We start from the raw sequence: 17908 nt of genomic DNA, 5'->3' as shown, positions 1-17908 counted from the left end.
TTCACATATTAAGGGGCAAAATCCAAGCTGGGCTGGTACCCAGTACGGGACCTTCCGCAGCGCAATGCACCACCATGTCTATGGACCACTTTTGAACGTTTGCCTCTGAGCACAGTCATATGGAGAGCTCTCTAAGTCGGCCGCTAATGAGGTACAACTTGAGATGCATTGCTAAAAGTTGGGGTAAGGTGGAGAAAAGTGTAAAGTTTGCCTGTAGCAGTTTTCAACTCTATTTTATAATTTCTAAGTAGTTCAATATTTTGCTTTAAAAAAGTGCAACATATTTAGAAAGTCTAAAACAAGTAATTTAAAAGATACATATGTATTCCTAATTTTTGTAAAATTGCAATTGACTTTTTTTTTTGTTGAGATGTTTAAATATAAATTGATAATGAAGTACCTGAAATCTTTCTCATGCAGTGAAGGATAAAAAACAGCATCTAAATAAACTGAAAGAAGATTCTGAAAATCTTTAGCATTTTGAGTAGAGAAAACATACATTGTTGAATCAGATCCTGGAAAAAAAAAAAAAAGTTAGAATGTGCAATAAACTTGACAAATTACTTACAAGTAATTTAACTGCATTTTGATAGGAATTGGAATGTAACTTTTTCACTCCCCCCCTCCCCCCCCAAAAAAAAACATGCAGATGGAAATGAAAAACGAGCTGATGTGTGCATCACATGACTTCCTTTTACTCCAATTTAATGTCATTTACCCATTATTGGCAGTTTTAATATGATTCAACAGTTTACTCTCTAAATATCACCAACAGTGGCCAAATTGAAACCAGATTTTAAAAAAAAAATCGCCAAATTTGTCGCCAAGTTGGTGACGAAAAAGACTGGCGATATATCGCCAAGTGTCCGCCAAATTATAACACTACTTGAGTTTACATCGAAATTAACAATGATTTCCCCCCAAAAAGGGGCAAAAGACCCCCTTTGGAGCATCCAAATGCAACCAAAAAGGAAGGTGCACAACTAGACCCCACTGGGAGTCTACGTACCAAATTTCAACTTTCTAGGACATTCCGTTCTTGAGTTATGCAACATACATATGTCACGAGAAAACTCGTTGTAATTAACTCAGGGATCACCAAAATGTATATTTCGTTCCTAGGCATATATCCATGTGTGGTCGGGTTGAAAAAAAAAACACAACATTCATTTGGGGGTGAACAAAATGGAAATTAAGGCCGATTTTAGGGTGAAATTTTTTTTGCGAATACAATACTTCGTTTTTGGTAAAAGGAAGTAAAAAAATCATGGCATAACTTCTTTGGTTTTATTTACACCCACACCTGCATACAGTAAAACCTCTGCTAACGGCAGGGGCGGATCCAGACGATGGATTTGGGAGGGGAACTTTTTTAGCAGTTTATGTTTATGGGGAGGGGCGGTATATGAAATTACTCATTAAGAAAATAACCGTAAAAATTGAGTTTTACAATTCTTATCCTCTACAGCTCAAAGCTTCTTATAAAAAAATTTTTACTTTACAAATTTTACAAGTATAATTTTCAGAAAATAATTTTTAAAAACAGTTATTTCCATTGTTATATTTATATTTTCATCCTAAAATTTTCGCAACTGATATGGGGGGTCCGGGGATTCTCACCCGGAAAAATTTTGTGAAATTATAGCCCTAAGAACGCAGTTTTAGAGGGCCTCTGAGGGCGTTACGAGGAGGAAAGGTTCGAGGGGCTTTCTGCGGAAATTTTTAGAAATTGAAGTTTAAAAAACGCGATTATAGGCGATATTTGTTGACGGTAAGGTAAGAGACGGGGTTTTTGGGGTTGCCCTAGATCGATTTATTTATTTTTTTTATTTTTTTGTAGAACAAATCTAAATCGATCATCCCTCCGCCCAATCTTTCAAAGTTGAAGTTCCTAAAACGCAGGTACAGACTAACTTTGATTAGGTTACGAGCAGTGGGGTTCTTGGGCTCTTACCAAAATATGTTTCAAAATTGAAATCCTAGGAAACGAAGTTTTTAAGCGATGTTCAGTGACGAAGGATTAAAATGCTCTCCCCCTTAAAATTTTTCGAAATTGTAATTTTTCCCTTTTTAGATTTCTCACGAGAACATTCGGACCCTTGTCCGGAAATTTTTCGTAATTGACGTCTTAAAGCGTGACTATATTTGGTAAAGTTAGGGTTTCGGCAATTTTTCAATTTGAAGCTCCAAAAAAGCAATATTAAATGATTCTCGATGTTTTTTGAATGCGAGGTGTTAGGTAGTTCTCCCCTGGAATTTTTTAGAAATTCAAGCCCTGAAAACGAGATTTGAGACACTCTTTAAAGGTTTCGGTGGGGAAAAGGGGGCTTCCCAATTATGAAGACTTTCTTATTTTTAGACCGACTAGGAAAAATAAAAAATAAATAAAAAATGGAGGGGATGTAATTAATTGATCAATAAACCGCCACAATTGAATATTTTTATTTCAAGGTTCTTTTGAAAAGAAATTTAGATTTTTTTTGCGACATTCTTTTTTTCAACTTATTAAAATAGCTTCGTTTTTCGAAGGTCCGTTCTATTATTCTCTTTAATTGTGAGAAATGTTTTTAAGAAACATTCTAATCAGCATTTTGGGGTGGTCCCTCACCCCCTGTGGTTGCACAACTGACTTGTAGAAGCTTTAAATTTTTTGATCAACTTTACACCAAATGAATACAAAAGACAGTTTAAACAGGTTTGTGTTCAAAAAGACTTATTTTGAAAGATTACTGGAAAACAGATGAAAAAGCAAGTACGAAGATTTGGAAGACTGGAAATGGCCCTAAAGTGGATAAATTGAACTACTACTAGGAAGCTGTATTGTGCTATATCGATGAGCCTTTTAGTACGATGAAAAATATTTACTCAGTCCCCGAACTCGAATTTTTATGTAAACTTCTCATAGTCTTATAACCTATGACGGAAACATTTAATTTTTATATTTTTCTATAACAGTCTTTACATTCCTGCACGACCGGATCTTCGATTTTTCAGAACCGGAGCAAAACCTAAATCCTGCCATCCTTTACCCATCTTCGTTGAAATTTTATATCGAGGTTCAACGAAAAAACAACAGAAATTGCGTAAATTTGCATCCTCCTAGAAGTTGATACCCGGCAACTGGGGGGGGGGGGGTCAAAGGGTATAAAAGGTAAGCCAAAGGTATTTATTGGCTTGCTGCTGCCTACATCCGGCAGTGCGATTTCTATATTCACACAAGTAGGCACGAATTCATTTATTAAGCGTTTCCTATTTTTCTGTATTAAAGCATGTATCAACTACTGAAAACAAAGTGTGTCAACAATTAGATGTTCTCGTTTTAGTTTAGTGTCAACTCCAAACTTATGTCTTTTTTTACTTAAAAAAATGTGCATTCGTTTCATTAATCTAATATTGCTGCATTATAATAGGGGACTAGTTGCTACAGTTTACAGTTATCCCTTATTAAAGTTTCTCCTAGGTTTCTCCTAGTTCCTCCAAGCTATGTTAACAAACAGAAAAAAGTAATCTTTAAAGTGTCAACTACTGGTGGTTTTAACTTATCCTGTTTTCTGAACAGTTTTTGGTTTACTTGGGATTTTGTGTTTTGAATTACATTTCCCAGTTCCCTCTTTGGATTCGCTTTCGCAATTCTCTCCTCGCTTTTCATCGCGCCTTTCTCCAAGTTCAATTTCTATAAAACAGAAGAATTTTCCTGCACTCTGTTCTAAAAGTTTTTAGGTACACGTGAGATTTTGGGGGGAGGGGAATAATTAATCCATTTCCCCTGCGTGGATCGTGGATCCGCTTCTGCTATTGTCTAATCGCTTTTCCCAGAGCCTTTCGTCAAGTTCTAAAAAACAGTAAAAAAAAATTCCTGTATGTTATTTTCTGAACAGTTTTAAGATCACTTGGGAATTTTTTTTTTTTTTTGATTGGAGAGGAGAACATTTCCTAGTTCCCCTCCTTGGATCCGCTTTTGCAATTCTCCCTTCGCTTTTCCTCGCGCCTTTCTTCAAGTTCAAGTTCTATAAAACAGAATTTTCCTGCTCTCTGTTCTAAACCTTTTTAGAAAGGTACACATGAGATTTGGGGTGGGGGGGGGGCGGAGAACATTTCTCCAGTTCCCCTCCGTAGATTCGCTTCCGCTATTGTCTAATCGCTTTCCCTGGAGCCTTCCGTTAAGCTCTAATAAACGAAAAACAAAAAAATCCTGTACTTTGTATTCTGAACAGTTTTAGGATCACTTGGGATTTTTTTTTTTTTTTTTGAGAGGAGAGGGGAACATTCCCCAGTTGCCCTCCTTGGATCCGCTTTTGCAATTCTCTCTTCGCTTTTCCTTGCGCTTTTCTTCAAGTTCAAGTTCTATAAAACAGAAGAATTTTGCTGTACTCTGCTGTGAAAATGTTTAGGTACAGTGAGATTTTTGGAGGGGGGGGGGTGCAATCCCCCAGTTACCCCATGGATCTGCCACTGATATTGTCTGATCGTTTTTCCTGTAGCCTATTTTCAAATTGAAGTTCTATAAAACAATATCTTCCTGCTCTCTGTTCTAAAACGTTTTAGGTGCGCATGATATGTTGGGAGGATTTGAACATTCCTGCAGTTCCCTTCCGTAGATCCGATTCTGCTATTTTCTAATCGCTTTTCCTAGAGTTTTTCTTCAAGTTCAAGTTCTATAAAATAGAAGAGTTTTTCGGCACTCTGTTGTGAAAATTTTTAGGTATATATGGGAGTTAGGGAGGAGGGGAATTCTTTCAGTTCCCCTCCGTGAATCTGCTTCTGCTGTTGTCTCATTGCTTTTTCTGATGCCTTAGTTCACGTTCTAAAATACGGAAAACAGAATTCTGTACTCCTGTTTTCTGAACTGTTTTAAGTACACTTGGGATTTTTTCGAGGGAGGGGGGGGGGGACACTATCATAGTTCTCCTATTTGAATCTGTTTTTGCAATTCTCTTCTCGCTTTTCCTGGCGCCTTTCTTGAAGTTCAAGTTTTAAAAAACGGAAGAACTGTACTGTATTTTGTTCTGAAAATTTTTAGGTACACTTGAGATTTTGGGAGGGGAACGTTCCCCCAGTTCCCCTCCCGTGGATCCGCGCCTGGCTAACGGACACCCCTCCTATGCACACCTTGTGCCTCTCGCACAATTTTTAATTTCCCGATTCCAAGGCAAATAACATTACCAAACCCCTGTCCTGTGGACACCCCTCTATGCGGACAAAAAGAATTGTCCCGTTAGTGTCCACATTAGAGGGGTTTTGCTGTATATGCATTTATACATATACTAATGTAGCAACAACAACAAAAAGAAAAACACAGCAGTTGTCTTGCTTCTAAACCCCAAAGAACTACGTCTACATTTGTGAAAGGTAAACCACTTACTCGGGGAGACAGCATTTACTTTCAGGGAGAGGTGGGCCCTAGTAGTTGTCACATATGCATAAAATACCATATTAGGAATGCCTATACAGCTTAAAACTAAGGGCTTGGAAAGTGGGATGTAACTCTTAAAACCCCTTATCACTGCGTTTTTGAAGCTATTTTACAGAAACAAGTGATTTTTGCCAGTTTTAAATTGTTTTCACCCAGGTTTGTAGGCTGCAAATTTTTTTTGATCTTAAAAGTGTTCTTACATGCGTTTATCAAGTGATAATTTTTGCATGCATCTGTTCCTCAAAGCATTTCTAAAATTTAAAGGGCATCACAACATGTCTTGGCATTTTGTTTGGGAACTACGGTTTGCTCACCCTTGTTTACCCCTGACAATATTTTTTGCTAAGTGAAGCCAAAAGAAAATTTTCAGAAACTTTATTTACTTCTTCAAATATCATCACTGGGGTCTTGTTGATTTATGATTTGGAACATTGAAGAAAATAATATGCTATACTCAATCATTAAATTCATCTTGATTCACAAACTCGGCACCGTTCATAACCATTCACAAACACGGTAAACTTACAATAACTAGTTGGTGCAGTGTCAATTTCTCTTGTTATCAATGCAGAAAATAATAAATAGATACCACATTGGTTTGAAAATGAATAAAGTATTAAAGAAATAATAGTCATCCTCTATACTTTAAGCATAAATACAAAACATCTATAATCATTACAAAAATTTGTAAGAAAGAGGAAAATGCAAAACGTAAAAGGCAAAATTAACAATCAAACAAATTTAACTTTCATCATAGCAGTTTTCAATATCAATTACGAACCTGTAAAGGCATTCATAAATGTAGCCAAAGATCGATTCAGCATGTTGAAAAATGGATCTCGGCAAGGGAATTTTTGAGAGCCACATAATGCTAGATGCTCCAGAATGTGGGGAACCCCAGTGCTGTCACGAGGAATGGTTTTCAAAGAAACACTACACAGGAAAAAAGGTTGAAGCAAAATTCTTTTATTGAATCAATGCAAATTTTTTTGAAAGTTAATCAACTAGTTATTAAGTAAATACATATTAAAAAGTTTATTTAAAAAAAATGAATGAATTTTTTATTCATACAATTTGTATTTTGTGCATGATTCAAAAAGAAAACAAAAATGTATTATATGCAACATTCTTTCAATCTAAATGAAATTATGCAGTGGAAAGTTTCATAAATTTAGTCTAAATCTTAACAAAAAATAACACTTTGTTTAATAATCTTTTTTGTTTTGATCACCAATAAAGAGTTACAGATGAATTAAACATAAAATACATACCCAAATAAATTATTTGTATCATCACAACCTAAATGTAAATGACTCACACCAGTAGCTTTATGCTCAAGTAATGTGGCTGTGAGGCACAGCTCAGGTATACTTTCTACCTGTGGAGCAAATGAAAATGGTAAGGAGTAAAACAATTCAACTGAAATAGTATATTCAGGCTGAATTATTATTCACAACTTAATTTTATTTTATACATCCCAAATGGTCGAAGAAAAATAATATTACTGGGTTTCTTTAACAGAATTAAAGACAAAAAATATATGAAACTGCAGTCAAATGTTTGATCTAAAAAGAAAGTACGGTTCATGAAGAGCTGAGCATATGTGATACAATTATTTCATGCACAAGCCTTTTGTTTCAACATGAAAGGTAATTCAGATCAAACACTCCAGTTATCGGCATAAGTGCTTTATTTATTCATTTATTCCCACTAGTAGAAGCTACAAACTTAAAATAAAAAGCATGATTTTATTTTTAACATTCATCATTATTTTATTTTAATATAAACTTAACATCTCTCAATAATCAACAAGTTTGTTAAATATATATATACAAGGGTGTTTTTGTTTTAACTGTTTCAGAACTCCTAAGAGAGGTAGGGTGCACCATGGCAACTCGAAATCTTATAGCAATGAGTAGCTGGAATGCTTTCCTAAAGCAGTGACAGCGTTAGAAATCAGTAAAAAATCAAAAAATCTCACTTGTCCTTCGCACCGGTCAAGGTCAACATGAATATGTACTGGTCCGCTTTAAATTTAACACTAAGTATGTTTGTACTAAAATTATTTGCACTTTATGATTACATTTATTATTTTAAATATAACTGTTTCATTTTCAGCTAATTTATTAAATATTAAATTAATAAATTGTAACTATAAATATAGATGTATAAATATATATACTCGAATGTTCAAAATTATGTACTGCAAATAAAGGTCAAAATGGTAAACTAACAATGTGAAACAAATATGCAAAAAGTATAACATTTTTTATTGATGAGGATTTTTTTAATATACTTAAGGTTTCAAAATTTAAATTTTTTTGTTTGGTAAAGTTTGGCAATAAAACATTTAAATCTGTTATCTTAAACAGTGAAGCCTACAGTTTGAAAACCAACTTCATTAAGCAACCCTTAAAATAGACTACTAAAAATTACAGCCCCCCCTCCCTACTTCAAGTGTATTAATCTTTACTAATAATAAAGCTGAAAGTCTCTCTGTCCGGAGGATGTCTGGATGTCTGTAGGATGTCTGTAGGATGTCTGTGACGCGCATAGCGTCTAAACCGTTCGGCCGATTTTCATGAAATTTGGCACAAAGTTAGTATGTAGCATGGGGGTGTGCACCTCGAAGCGATTTTTCGAAAATTCGATGTGGTTCTTTTTCTATTCCAATTTTAAGAAAAAAAAATATCATAAGATGGACGAGTAAATTACGAAATTATCATAACGTGGAACCGTAACATGGGCACAAGCCAATTGGCGAGATACGAAATTATCATAACGTGGAACCGTAACATAGGTACAAGCCAACTGGCGAGAAAATTCACTATATATTATTTGTAAATATACAGGCTAACCAAAAGACCTTTTGATTTTTCTATCACGGGCAAAGCCGTGCGGGTACCACTAGTATAGAATAAAGTGAGGATGTGCAATGTAAAATTGCATAAAGCCATTTGAAAATAAAAATAATTGTAAAAAAAAAACGAGCAGATGTGTGCATCACATGACTTCCTTTTACGCCAATTTAATGATAATAGTAGTGCCTTGGAGTAAGCAAAGAAACACTTTAAATATTTTTGCCCCAAGTTTGTAGCGAACTGAAGCAAAAAAAAAAAAAGTTTTATACAAATTAATTTTCAAAATATTAGACATTTTAATGTGATTCAATGGTTAACTCTCTACGGGAGAGACTGAGGATACTTAATTTCCACTTTAGTTTTCAACTTTTTTCTCTGCCGCAAATTATCCTTTTTTTTTTAAATTTTTTTTTAAGTACATGAACAAAGGTAATTTTTTCCTCTATCTGACAGCATTTTTTTAGTTGAAATTAAACAAATAGTTTCCGTAAAATATATATAATTTTTTTTTAATTCATAAAGGGATTATGTATCCCCACATCAAGGATACATGATCCCTTCATGGGGTATACTTGATCCCACTGAGAAAATACAAAGACTTTTCATTAGATCTGCAATTTATTTATGGATTTTAGTTTTCTACATAATGTTTCTAAAAAATAACACCATTTCTAATTTTCTTTATTAGATTATAATAATGTGAATACAAAATAACATAGTTTCAAATTTCACTAGACATTTGTAAAAAAAGTGTACACAACTTTCATGAACTTATGATGCTTTTGATCAGTTACTTATTATTCAATACAGTTGTGAACAATACTATATTTTATGAATAAAACTAACAATTTTTTTAAAGTAGCGTAATGAAGCTAAAATTACAACAAATAAAACGAGCTGATGTGTGCATCACATGACTTCCTTTTACTCCATTTTAATGTTATTTCCCTATCATTGGCACTTATAATGTGATTCAATTGTTTACTCTCTAAATATCACCAACAGTGGCCAAATTGAAACCAAATGAAAAAAAAAATTTTAAATCGCCAAATTTAAAACCAAACGGCTGGCGATATATCGCCAAGTGTCCGACAAATTATAACACCACTTGAGTTTATATTGAAATTAACAATGATTTCTCCCCAAAAAGGGGCAAAAGACCCCCTTAGGAACATCCGAATGCAACTAAAAGGGAAGGTGCACAACTAGACCCCACTAGGAGTCAACGTACCAAATTTTAACTTTCTAGGACAGACCGTTTTTGAGTTATGCGAGATACATACACACATACATACGGACGTCACGAGAAAATTCGTTGTAATTAACTTGGGTGTCGTCAATATGGATATTTCAGGTGTCTGTACGTTCCTAGGCATATATCCATGTGTGGTCGGGTCGAAAAAAAACCTCAATATTCATTCAAGGTTGAGAAAAATGGCAATTAAGGCAGATTTTTGAGTGAAAATTTTTTTGCGAATACACTTCCTTTTTTGTAAAAGGAAGTAAAAAATCAACCAACGGTTTGGCTATAAAATAGCAAACATCGGATAGGCTAATGCTTTTGAATTTTTCTTGCTTATTGTGATTAAAAATAGCTAGCGATTGGTGGTCCCATGGACAGCTGATTATTTTTTATGGTGGTCTGAGGCAAGTTCCACTGGTCTGGGACCAGTGAACCAGCAGTAATTTCGAACTCTGCAGTGATGTACAAAGAAGCATCATAAAGAAAACAGATCATAAGTGAAAAACCTTTTCAATAATACTCGTACATATGTAAAAAAGCAAAAGGTATATGGGTCTAAGTAAGAGTTTGAAGTTTTTCCAACCAGCTACAATGCACACCTCACATCTTCGGCGCATGAAACTATGAGCAGTTTGGAACACACAAGGCATATCTCATATTTCTTGCTTTGGGAAACCATTTCTGACCCCACATTGCTGTATGATTTCAAATCATCATGATGCACCCTACCCCTCTCAGGAGTTATGAAACAGTAAACTGAAACATCATGTATATATAATTAGATGGAAAGTCTTAACTATGTCCAGGCAGAGCTAGATAATGTAGACGCACGCACGCCTACATATCTGCTGACGTGCGGATAAGTACGCCGCGAAGTTGCACGTCATCCGATAATCGTAAAAGTTCTTAAATAAAAAATATAGATCAATTGAAGATCAATTTCAAACGAATAAGAAGTAAAGATAATATCTTTACTTCTAATTCGTTTTAAATTGATATTGATCTTATTTATTTAGATTGTAAAAAATATTACAAGATAGTATATACACTCGCGCGTTCGGTGAATGTATTCGCTGCTGTGTGGATACATTCGCTGCAGGCACATCAGGCGATAATCGTTCAAATTCTTACTGCTTACTTTTAATTTGTTTTAAACTGATATTATTTAATTAATTTGTAAAAGTTATAAATAGATAGTATATATGCAAGATACTTATGATTACACTTATATACTTATGATTTAAAATGTTTTTTTCTTTTTTTTCTTTTTTTTTAAATCCCGACAATCCCCCCTCCCCCCAGTTTTTTTTCCTTTTTTTTTTAATTTACGTGATAAACAATGATTAGCTTGCAGATACTTTTGAGTTGCGTGCGCAGATACTTTATATTTTTGTCTGACTCTGTGTCCAGGTGCAGGTTCCAATCCATAATCATCTATTCAATTTAAGTGTCAATCGATAAAAATAAAATTAAAACAAAACCAATCAAAAAGAATAAAAAAGTTTTAGCATAATTTTTTGGTCTTTTGACCATAGGATGAAGGTCCCACTGCTGAAGAGTACTGGCTTCATCTCTGTCATTTATCTTTGTAAGCAGAGAAGGTTACAATGAATCTTCATTATGCATCCTACCCCTCTCAGGAGTTCTGAAACAGTAAACTGAAACACTCTGCACATATATTTAGATGGAGTAGTAAACATTCCCCTACATGCATGACAGATTAAAATCTAAAATGCAAAAAAATCTATCAACTAAAATAATTTTAAAATTTTGCACACAGTTTATTTTGTTTTAGAGTTTAGTTCAAGCAGTTTTTAAAATATATTACTGCTTTTCTAAATTATTGTTCAATGTAAAGATTTTTCCCCTTTTTAAAAAATTATAATAGTCTTATAATGTGGATAAATGAATTAACAAAAAAACTTTGCTATTTCAATAATTAAGTTTACAACACAACATAAAGTGCTACTATACCTTTTGTACTGAATAACCTAATATAGTGCTACCCGGAGAATATTTGACATCTTGACTAAAAAGTGATTGAGAACAGTATGCATATCTTCGATTTAATTTCCAGCTGAAAAAGAAGAAAAAAAAATCTGAATAATTATAGCTTGCACATAGTGTAAGAGAAAATATGAGAACAAAAGTGCTAACCTCCAATACATAAATTCAACGAAGAATTTCCATTTCAAAATCTACCGTCTAAATTTTGAACCCTTTTTGAAACATCTTATTTGAAGAAATGTGAAGTTAAATTTATGTACAACACACATTAAACATAAACAAGATAAATTTCAAGACTATAAACGGCCATTTGCAAAAAAACGGACAATTTGTCCCTGCACATGACAGCTCGTATATTTCTTTAAAAATAATAATTTAAAAGGTAATGCACAAAAGTTTGTTACTTCAGAAATCACAAATGCATGAACCACAATTTAAAGTTGATAGATGTTACAATTCAGTAAATTTTATAAGCCCATAATTTTTTTGTGACTAATCAGGTTTTAAAAGAATAATTACTAAATAATCAATTTAGTCTAAATTAGATATTTTTATATTTGCCATACAAAAACAGTGTAGCAACAAAGAAATTCAGAGTAGAAATACATACTAACACCACTGTCCTAGAAAAAAGGGAGAAAAAAAAGATAGAGAAATGACACTTGCAGAATCAAACATGAGGTTCACTGAAATCAAAGATGTTGATTTAAAATCGGGGAGGGGGATGGACATACCGTTTCTCCTCAACAACACCAATTCTAATTTTAGACACCTGAAAGAGTGATCTGAGCGCCCCCCCCCCATGAAAAGGCAGTATAATTAAAATAGTTCCATTTATATTAAAATCATATTTTAATATATATAGTATACACAGGGTTTTACCCATAGACATGGGAACCGGTTCGCTCTCGCTCACTTAACTAGATGGATCACCCTACCGAAGTTCGGAGGGGAAAATAATTCTCCCTAGGAGTAGACTCGGCCGCCATTGTGAGGGCAAATATATTGGTGGTTGAACAGCATTTGCTTCGTTTCTCAGCTTTTTTCAGGTGGATGAAACTTAATCATGCCGACTTCGTGTTCAGCATTTAAGAGCCATTGTCTGTAAGGATCAGCCAGGTTGTGATTGTTGACATTTTTAATTTTCTTTATTTTTGCAAATGTTGACAAGACATTATGTTATAAACAGTTGCATTTTTAATATAATTAACAGATAAAAAATTAGTATGGTTGAAAAAATAGGAATATTAGTACGACTATTTTAGCCTATAATGCACATTACACAATACGTCCATCTGTACCTATATCGATTTACTGTGTTTCTAATGACTTTTATAAAGCTTTTTTTATAAAAAGCATTAGAAACATATTATTTTAGGCGTCACTACTGTAATTTTATATTAAAGTTTAAAACAAACCGTGCGAAAAGCCATTCGAATTTAAAAAGTCTTTTTTTAAATAACTCCATAACATACTAGTTTCGAATGATTATATTTCCGAAAGTAATAGGAGACACCGATTTTTTTAGTTCATATGTTAGACGAACATGTTGGTTATCAAACTTAATTAGTTTCAGATCTCTGCTATGAGGGCGAGAGTAGTAGTTAGATTTTAAACATTTGCATTTTTGTGAAATTTATCACATAAAAGTTCCAATATCTTCTGGCGCCCTTATAGTGACACCAATTTTATTACATATTTTTGATGTATGCAAGTGTAGCTAGGAATTTATGCAAAAACGTTGGTGTCATCATGAAGGCGCTTTCAGAAAATTGGCATTGAATGTAGTAAAAAAATTCATTTTCAGTCATTTTTAAACAGAGTTTGTGGCCGTCGCCCTCGTAGTGACACCGATTTGACAGCTGTAATAGTATCTAAGAAGACCATATAATAGTACAGAATTTAAAAATCCATGTCATTATCGGGGCACTTAAAGCAACAAGAACTTTAAAATCTGCAAATTTGAAAAACACGCAAAAATGTGCCACGCCCCCTAAATTTAAAAATTTAATTTCCCAAAAACGGTAAGGCAGACAAAGCTCACATTTTGCACAAACATTACATTCATGATAAGGAACAACATATGTGAAAATAAGAAAAATTAAAAATGTCAACAATCACAAATGCCATAAACTGCCTGCTTCTTACAGACAGTGGCTCTTAAGTGTACGAATAGAGAAAAGAAAGGAAGCAATGTATCTTTCTACAGGTAAGAGTGAGTTTGTATTTAGAAGCGTAGAATTTAGTTTGAGCTACTATAATGTTAAATAATCAACAGGAGTAAAAATATTGTAACGCATACTGCTCTATTTGATATGAAAAATAAAGGAGCGTTGACGAAACCGACTACGAATAGTGTTAAAGTTTGCTCAGAAACAGAAAAGTGTATCCGTAAGTATATTAACAAAGGTTTACCAAAAATGGTCAAAATAAGAACTAAAATTGTCAATTTAGTGCTAGACAATTTTACTTGCATTTCTTTATTTAAAGAGATCAATCATGGCAATAATGATAAAGATAGGGAGCATACACTTCAACTAATAAAATTACTTGCAAACCAATATGTTAAAACTAGATGTCACCATATTTCTAAGAATCTCAATTGTAAGCGTAGTTGAATCAGACAAAAATTAACAAAAACCATACTCTTCAATAACGATTAAATTATCCGTCAAGTATAAACTAGCATAAATAAACTTATACCAAGCAGCATTTTATTTTAATTTAGCTTTAAGAAAAACATGAACAATTTACAAGTTAACAAATAAGCTGATTACGTATAGTTTTATGCAATTTTCTAGCTTTTAGAACAATATAACGATAACTAATGCTTCAACCTTAAGTTTCAAAGATACTAGGAAACCATACGATAGTGTAATAACGAAAAAATATTGATGATTTAGTAGCAATGGAAAGAGCTAAGTACAGCATGTGTCTAGATTCGTAAATTTTTTGCCTCCGTGTCTCCGTAACCAAAATATGAAGTTTGTAGGTCTCTCGTAATTTTAAGAAAAGTTTAAATTTAGCAAGTTTCAGTGAGAAATGGATAACATTTTTCACACGCATGCAGGCAGATACCGCTCGAAAACTAAAGTCTTTTGTATTTTTAAGGACATAAAACTTTTAGATCAATCAAAAATTAGCTTTGAAAAGTTGCCACCATTAAAAACTGCACATAATAGAGAATTAATAGCAAAGTTTCGTATTTTATCAGCAATTTAGTTGCAAGTGTAACATATTATTTTATTTCATAATATTTGTTATTGATTCTGATCCGAAAGTGGATGTGAGATTTACAAATCTATGTACCTTATGCCATTTTTGTTCAATAAAAATATTTTGTAAATTTTACTTCTTGCAATTTAAAGTACATATTCTGATCACGAGTAATTAAACATGTTATCATGACTTTAAAAGCCATTCAACATCAATTTTGATTTCTTAAATTTATAATTTATTACTAACCAAAAGTACATATAAATTTACCCATGAATTGCAAATTTTATGCAGTAAACTTCACAGATATATTCGAGTTAATTTAAAATCCCTTTATTTGAAAATATGCAAGAATTCACACAAGATACGAGATGCAGCATAAAAAATCCTCGTAGTGATTAAAACTGACTTAACCGTTACCAAAAAATTAATTTTTCGTTAAAGATAAAAGTATACTTTAATGTTTTGCATAATTCCAAATGACGAATGAGTTACAAATTAAGAAGATGCGAAATCTATTTTCTGTTTTGAAATTACCTCCAGTAGTTAATTTCGAACAAAAAAATGATTTTGAGGATTTTTTTTTCAAATTAAAAAAAAAATCTTTCACTGAAAATACTACTTTAAAACAGAAAAATCCCAGAAAATTGCGGAAAAACGAACTGATAGTAAGCTTATGTGATGCGCGGTGGAAAGTTCTTGCCCTACAAATGGCGGATGATCGTTGGTTGAAAAGGAATCACTTTTCCACCACAGGATGATCCATCTAGTTAAGAGAGCCCGAGCGAACCGGTTTCCATGTCTATGGTTTTACCGATATATCTGATATTTATTTTGGGAATATTATGACACTTGATATTTTTGGAACATGCAATATTTCCAGTCTAAAAAATTTATCAATCTTATTGATTTATTATAAAAAAATTAAAAAAGAAAAAAATAAATTCCTCATTTATTTATAGTAAGATTTATTCTATCATTTAATACAATATAACATGATATATAGTACATTTTAATTTTATATTTATAAAATAATCAACAAATGCATAAATAATTAGTTTTATAGCACACAGGCATATAATAGTCAAAAGAGCGACTGGGCAAAGTTAAGTGTGTAAGTTACGTTATATTTTATTTTTAAAACACTAAATTATCACATTTCAAATGATAGTAAGTATCATTCATACATAAATATTGCTTTTTTAATATGCAGATTAGAGACACACATATAAATAATCCAAGCTGACTGAAACATTATTACAAATTACACAATTTCTTCAAGTGATTTTCTGCTGTCTTAGTCTCTTGAGTAACCTTACTGATAGATAATTTTATCACTAAAACTAAGGAATTAAATTCAAACATTGCCAGATATTTTTATTTTCTATGTTTAAGTGCAAAGGAGAAACTTTGATTACAATAATTAATTTTAATTAGGCTTTTAACCAATACTAAGTTATGCATAATGTAAAACTTTAGCATTTAAATATTGTAAAATTTAATATCCAGGTGTTTTCATTATTTTAGTTCTGTGTTGTACACAAAAAATAGCAGTTAATGTTAAGTGGGTAATAGATAGTCGTCATATAGTTAAGATTACTTAACAAAAACTTTTTTTTTCGTTACTGTAACATATTTAAATGAGTTTATAAGTAAGGTTGATGGAATATGCCATAAGATTTGCAACAAAATTTAACATCTTAGAGTTTTCTTTTACATTAAAATCAGTTTGAATGTGATAAAACTAGTAAGTAACAATTTGAATTAATTTTGTACTATGGTACTTAACTTACTGTAACATTTCACTCATTTTTTTTACTCATTGAATGAATTAACAATGAGTAAAAAAAAACCCTGCTTTTTAATAAATTATCAAACATTTAAATTTGTTAACTATTTGGTTTCCGAATATTAAAACACTGTTTATACGTTTCTCTTTAATAAGTATTTTTATATTGGTTCCTGCAGAGTCTAATACATGTTAAAGTAATACTTATTATACGCTTTTTCATACAGTCTGTTCAAAAACGTACAAACGGTGCTTTACTGTATTTAGCAAAACCAAATATTCGGTTTGTCTGCAGAATATGCACTGAACACCAACCGAATATTTGGTGCATCTCTATAATAAGATAAGTAAAGAAAGAAACACTCAGTTTCTAAGTATATAATTAAAATAACTGCATACCAACACGATCAACAGTGTAATTTGTGCATGCAGTTACTAGGAACACAAAAACATTTTTTATTTGACTTCAAAATGCAAATGAATAAATTAGTACAACAAATCGAAGGTTAAAAATACATCACCTATTATTCATTTTTCAAAGCAAATTTTTAGGATTTCATTATATTATTTAATACAGTTTAAACTCAGTTTAATGATCATTACAATGTAAGAAAAAATACTTAAAAATGTGAAAAATGAATAAACGCAAATAAAAATATATTACATTAAGAATGCTGTTTTGAAAATAAAAAGAAAAAAAAAACCTAAGGCAGAAGCAAATGGACATGGATGCGTAGCAGTAGATAGTGTTAATACGTTTCGGAGTTCATTTGTTTATTGGTATCCGTCAATGAATTTCAGTTCTTTACTGAGACTCTCACTGATGATTTTACATCAAAAATACAAAACCCCGTTAAAAAACTACCCAGTAGTTAGGAAGGCCAACTGGCTGAACGAGACAATGCGTTATGAAATATTAGCTGAAAATAAATCCCCACATTTTTCTTCACTTGTGATAGCTAAGTATTGCATCATTACAAATAATTGTTTATAGAGCAGAAAGACAATTTGTGAAATTAGTTAACGGTTCAAGAAAATGAAATTTAATTTCATTTCTTACCTATTTTTTACGCAATGCAATTTATTTACTACAATTCGTGTGAAGGACATTTTCTGACCGCTGAATATTCACGTTGTTTTCAAACTTTCTGGAGTTACATTTGTTGTATTAGTGTGGGAAAATTATATGAGGTGTAGATGCTAGGTCTCTCCTCTTCGCTACATATATGGAGAAGCATAGTGTCCCAAAAACTTGCTAAGCCCTCCGTGGCTCTGAGGAAGAAGCTTCGTTAAGCCGGATAGCCATTTTTTATTCTCGAATAGTCGTGGCGACGATTCGAAGTCGGAGGGGGGGGGGGCGACCGCCCCTATATTTCCCT

General features: G+C 32.6%; 1 protein-coding gene across 1 annotated transcript in view; it reads right to left on the bottom strand.

Moving 5' to 3' along the window:
- The window catches only part of LOC129227295 (presequence protease, mitochondrial-like), a 57863-nt gene extending 40175 nt beyond the window's left edge, over nt 1-17688 (bottom strand). The window contains exons 1-5 of the mRNA XM_054861833.1: nt 17590-17688; nt 11492-11594; nt 6685-6791; nt 6195-6346; nt 401-515 (exon numbers count right to left, since the gene is read on the bottom strand). Of these exons, the coding sequence (XP_054717808.1) occupies nt 401-515; nt 6195-6346; nt 6685-6791; nt 11492-11594; nt 17590-17639 (527 nt within the window). The 5' untranslated portion in view covers nt 17640-17688. The remainder of the gene's footprint in view (nt 1-400; nt 516-6194; nt 6347-6684; nt 6792-11491; nt 11595-17589) is intronic.
- Nucleotides 17689-17908: the final 220 nt, after the last annotated feature.

Source organism: Uloborus diversus, chromosome 8 (genome assembly GCF_026930045.1).
Source record: "Uloborus diversus isolate 005 chromosome 8, Udiv.v.3.1, whole genome shotgun sequence".
NCBI classification, from domain to species: Eukaryota; Metazoa; Arthropoda; class Arachnida; order Araneae; family Uloboridae; genus Uloborus; species Uloborus diversus.
This window is presented reverse-complemented; position numbering and strand designations above follow the sequence as displayed.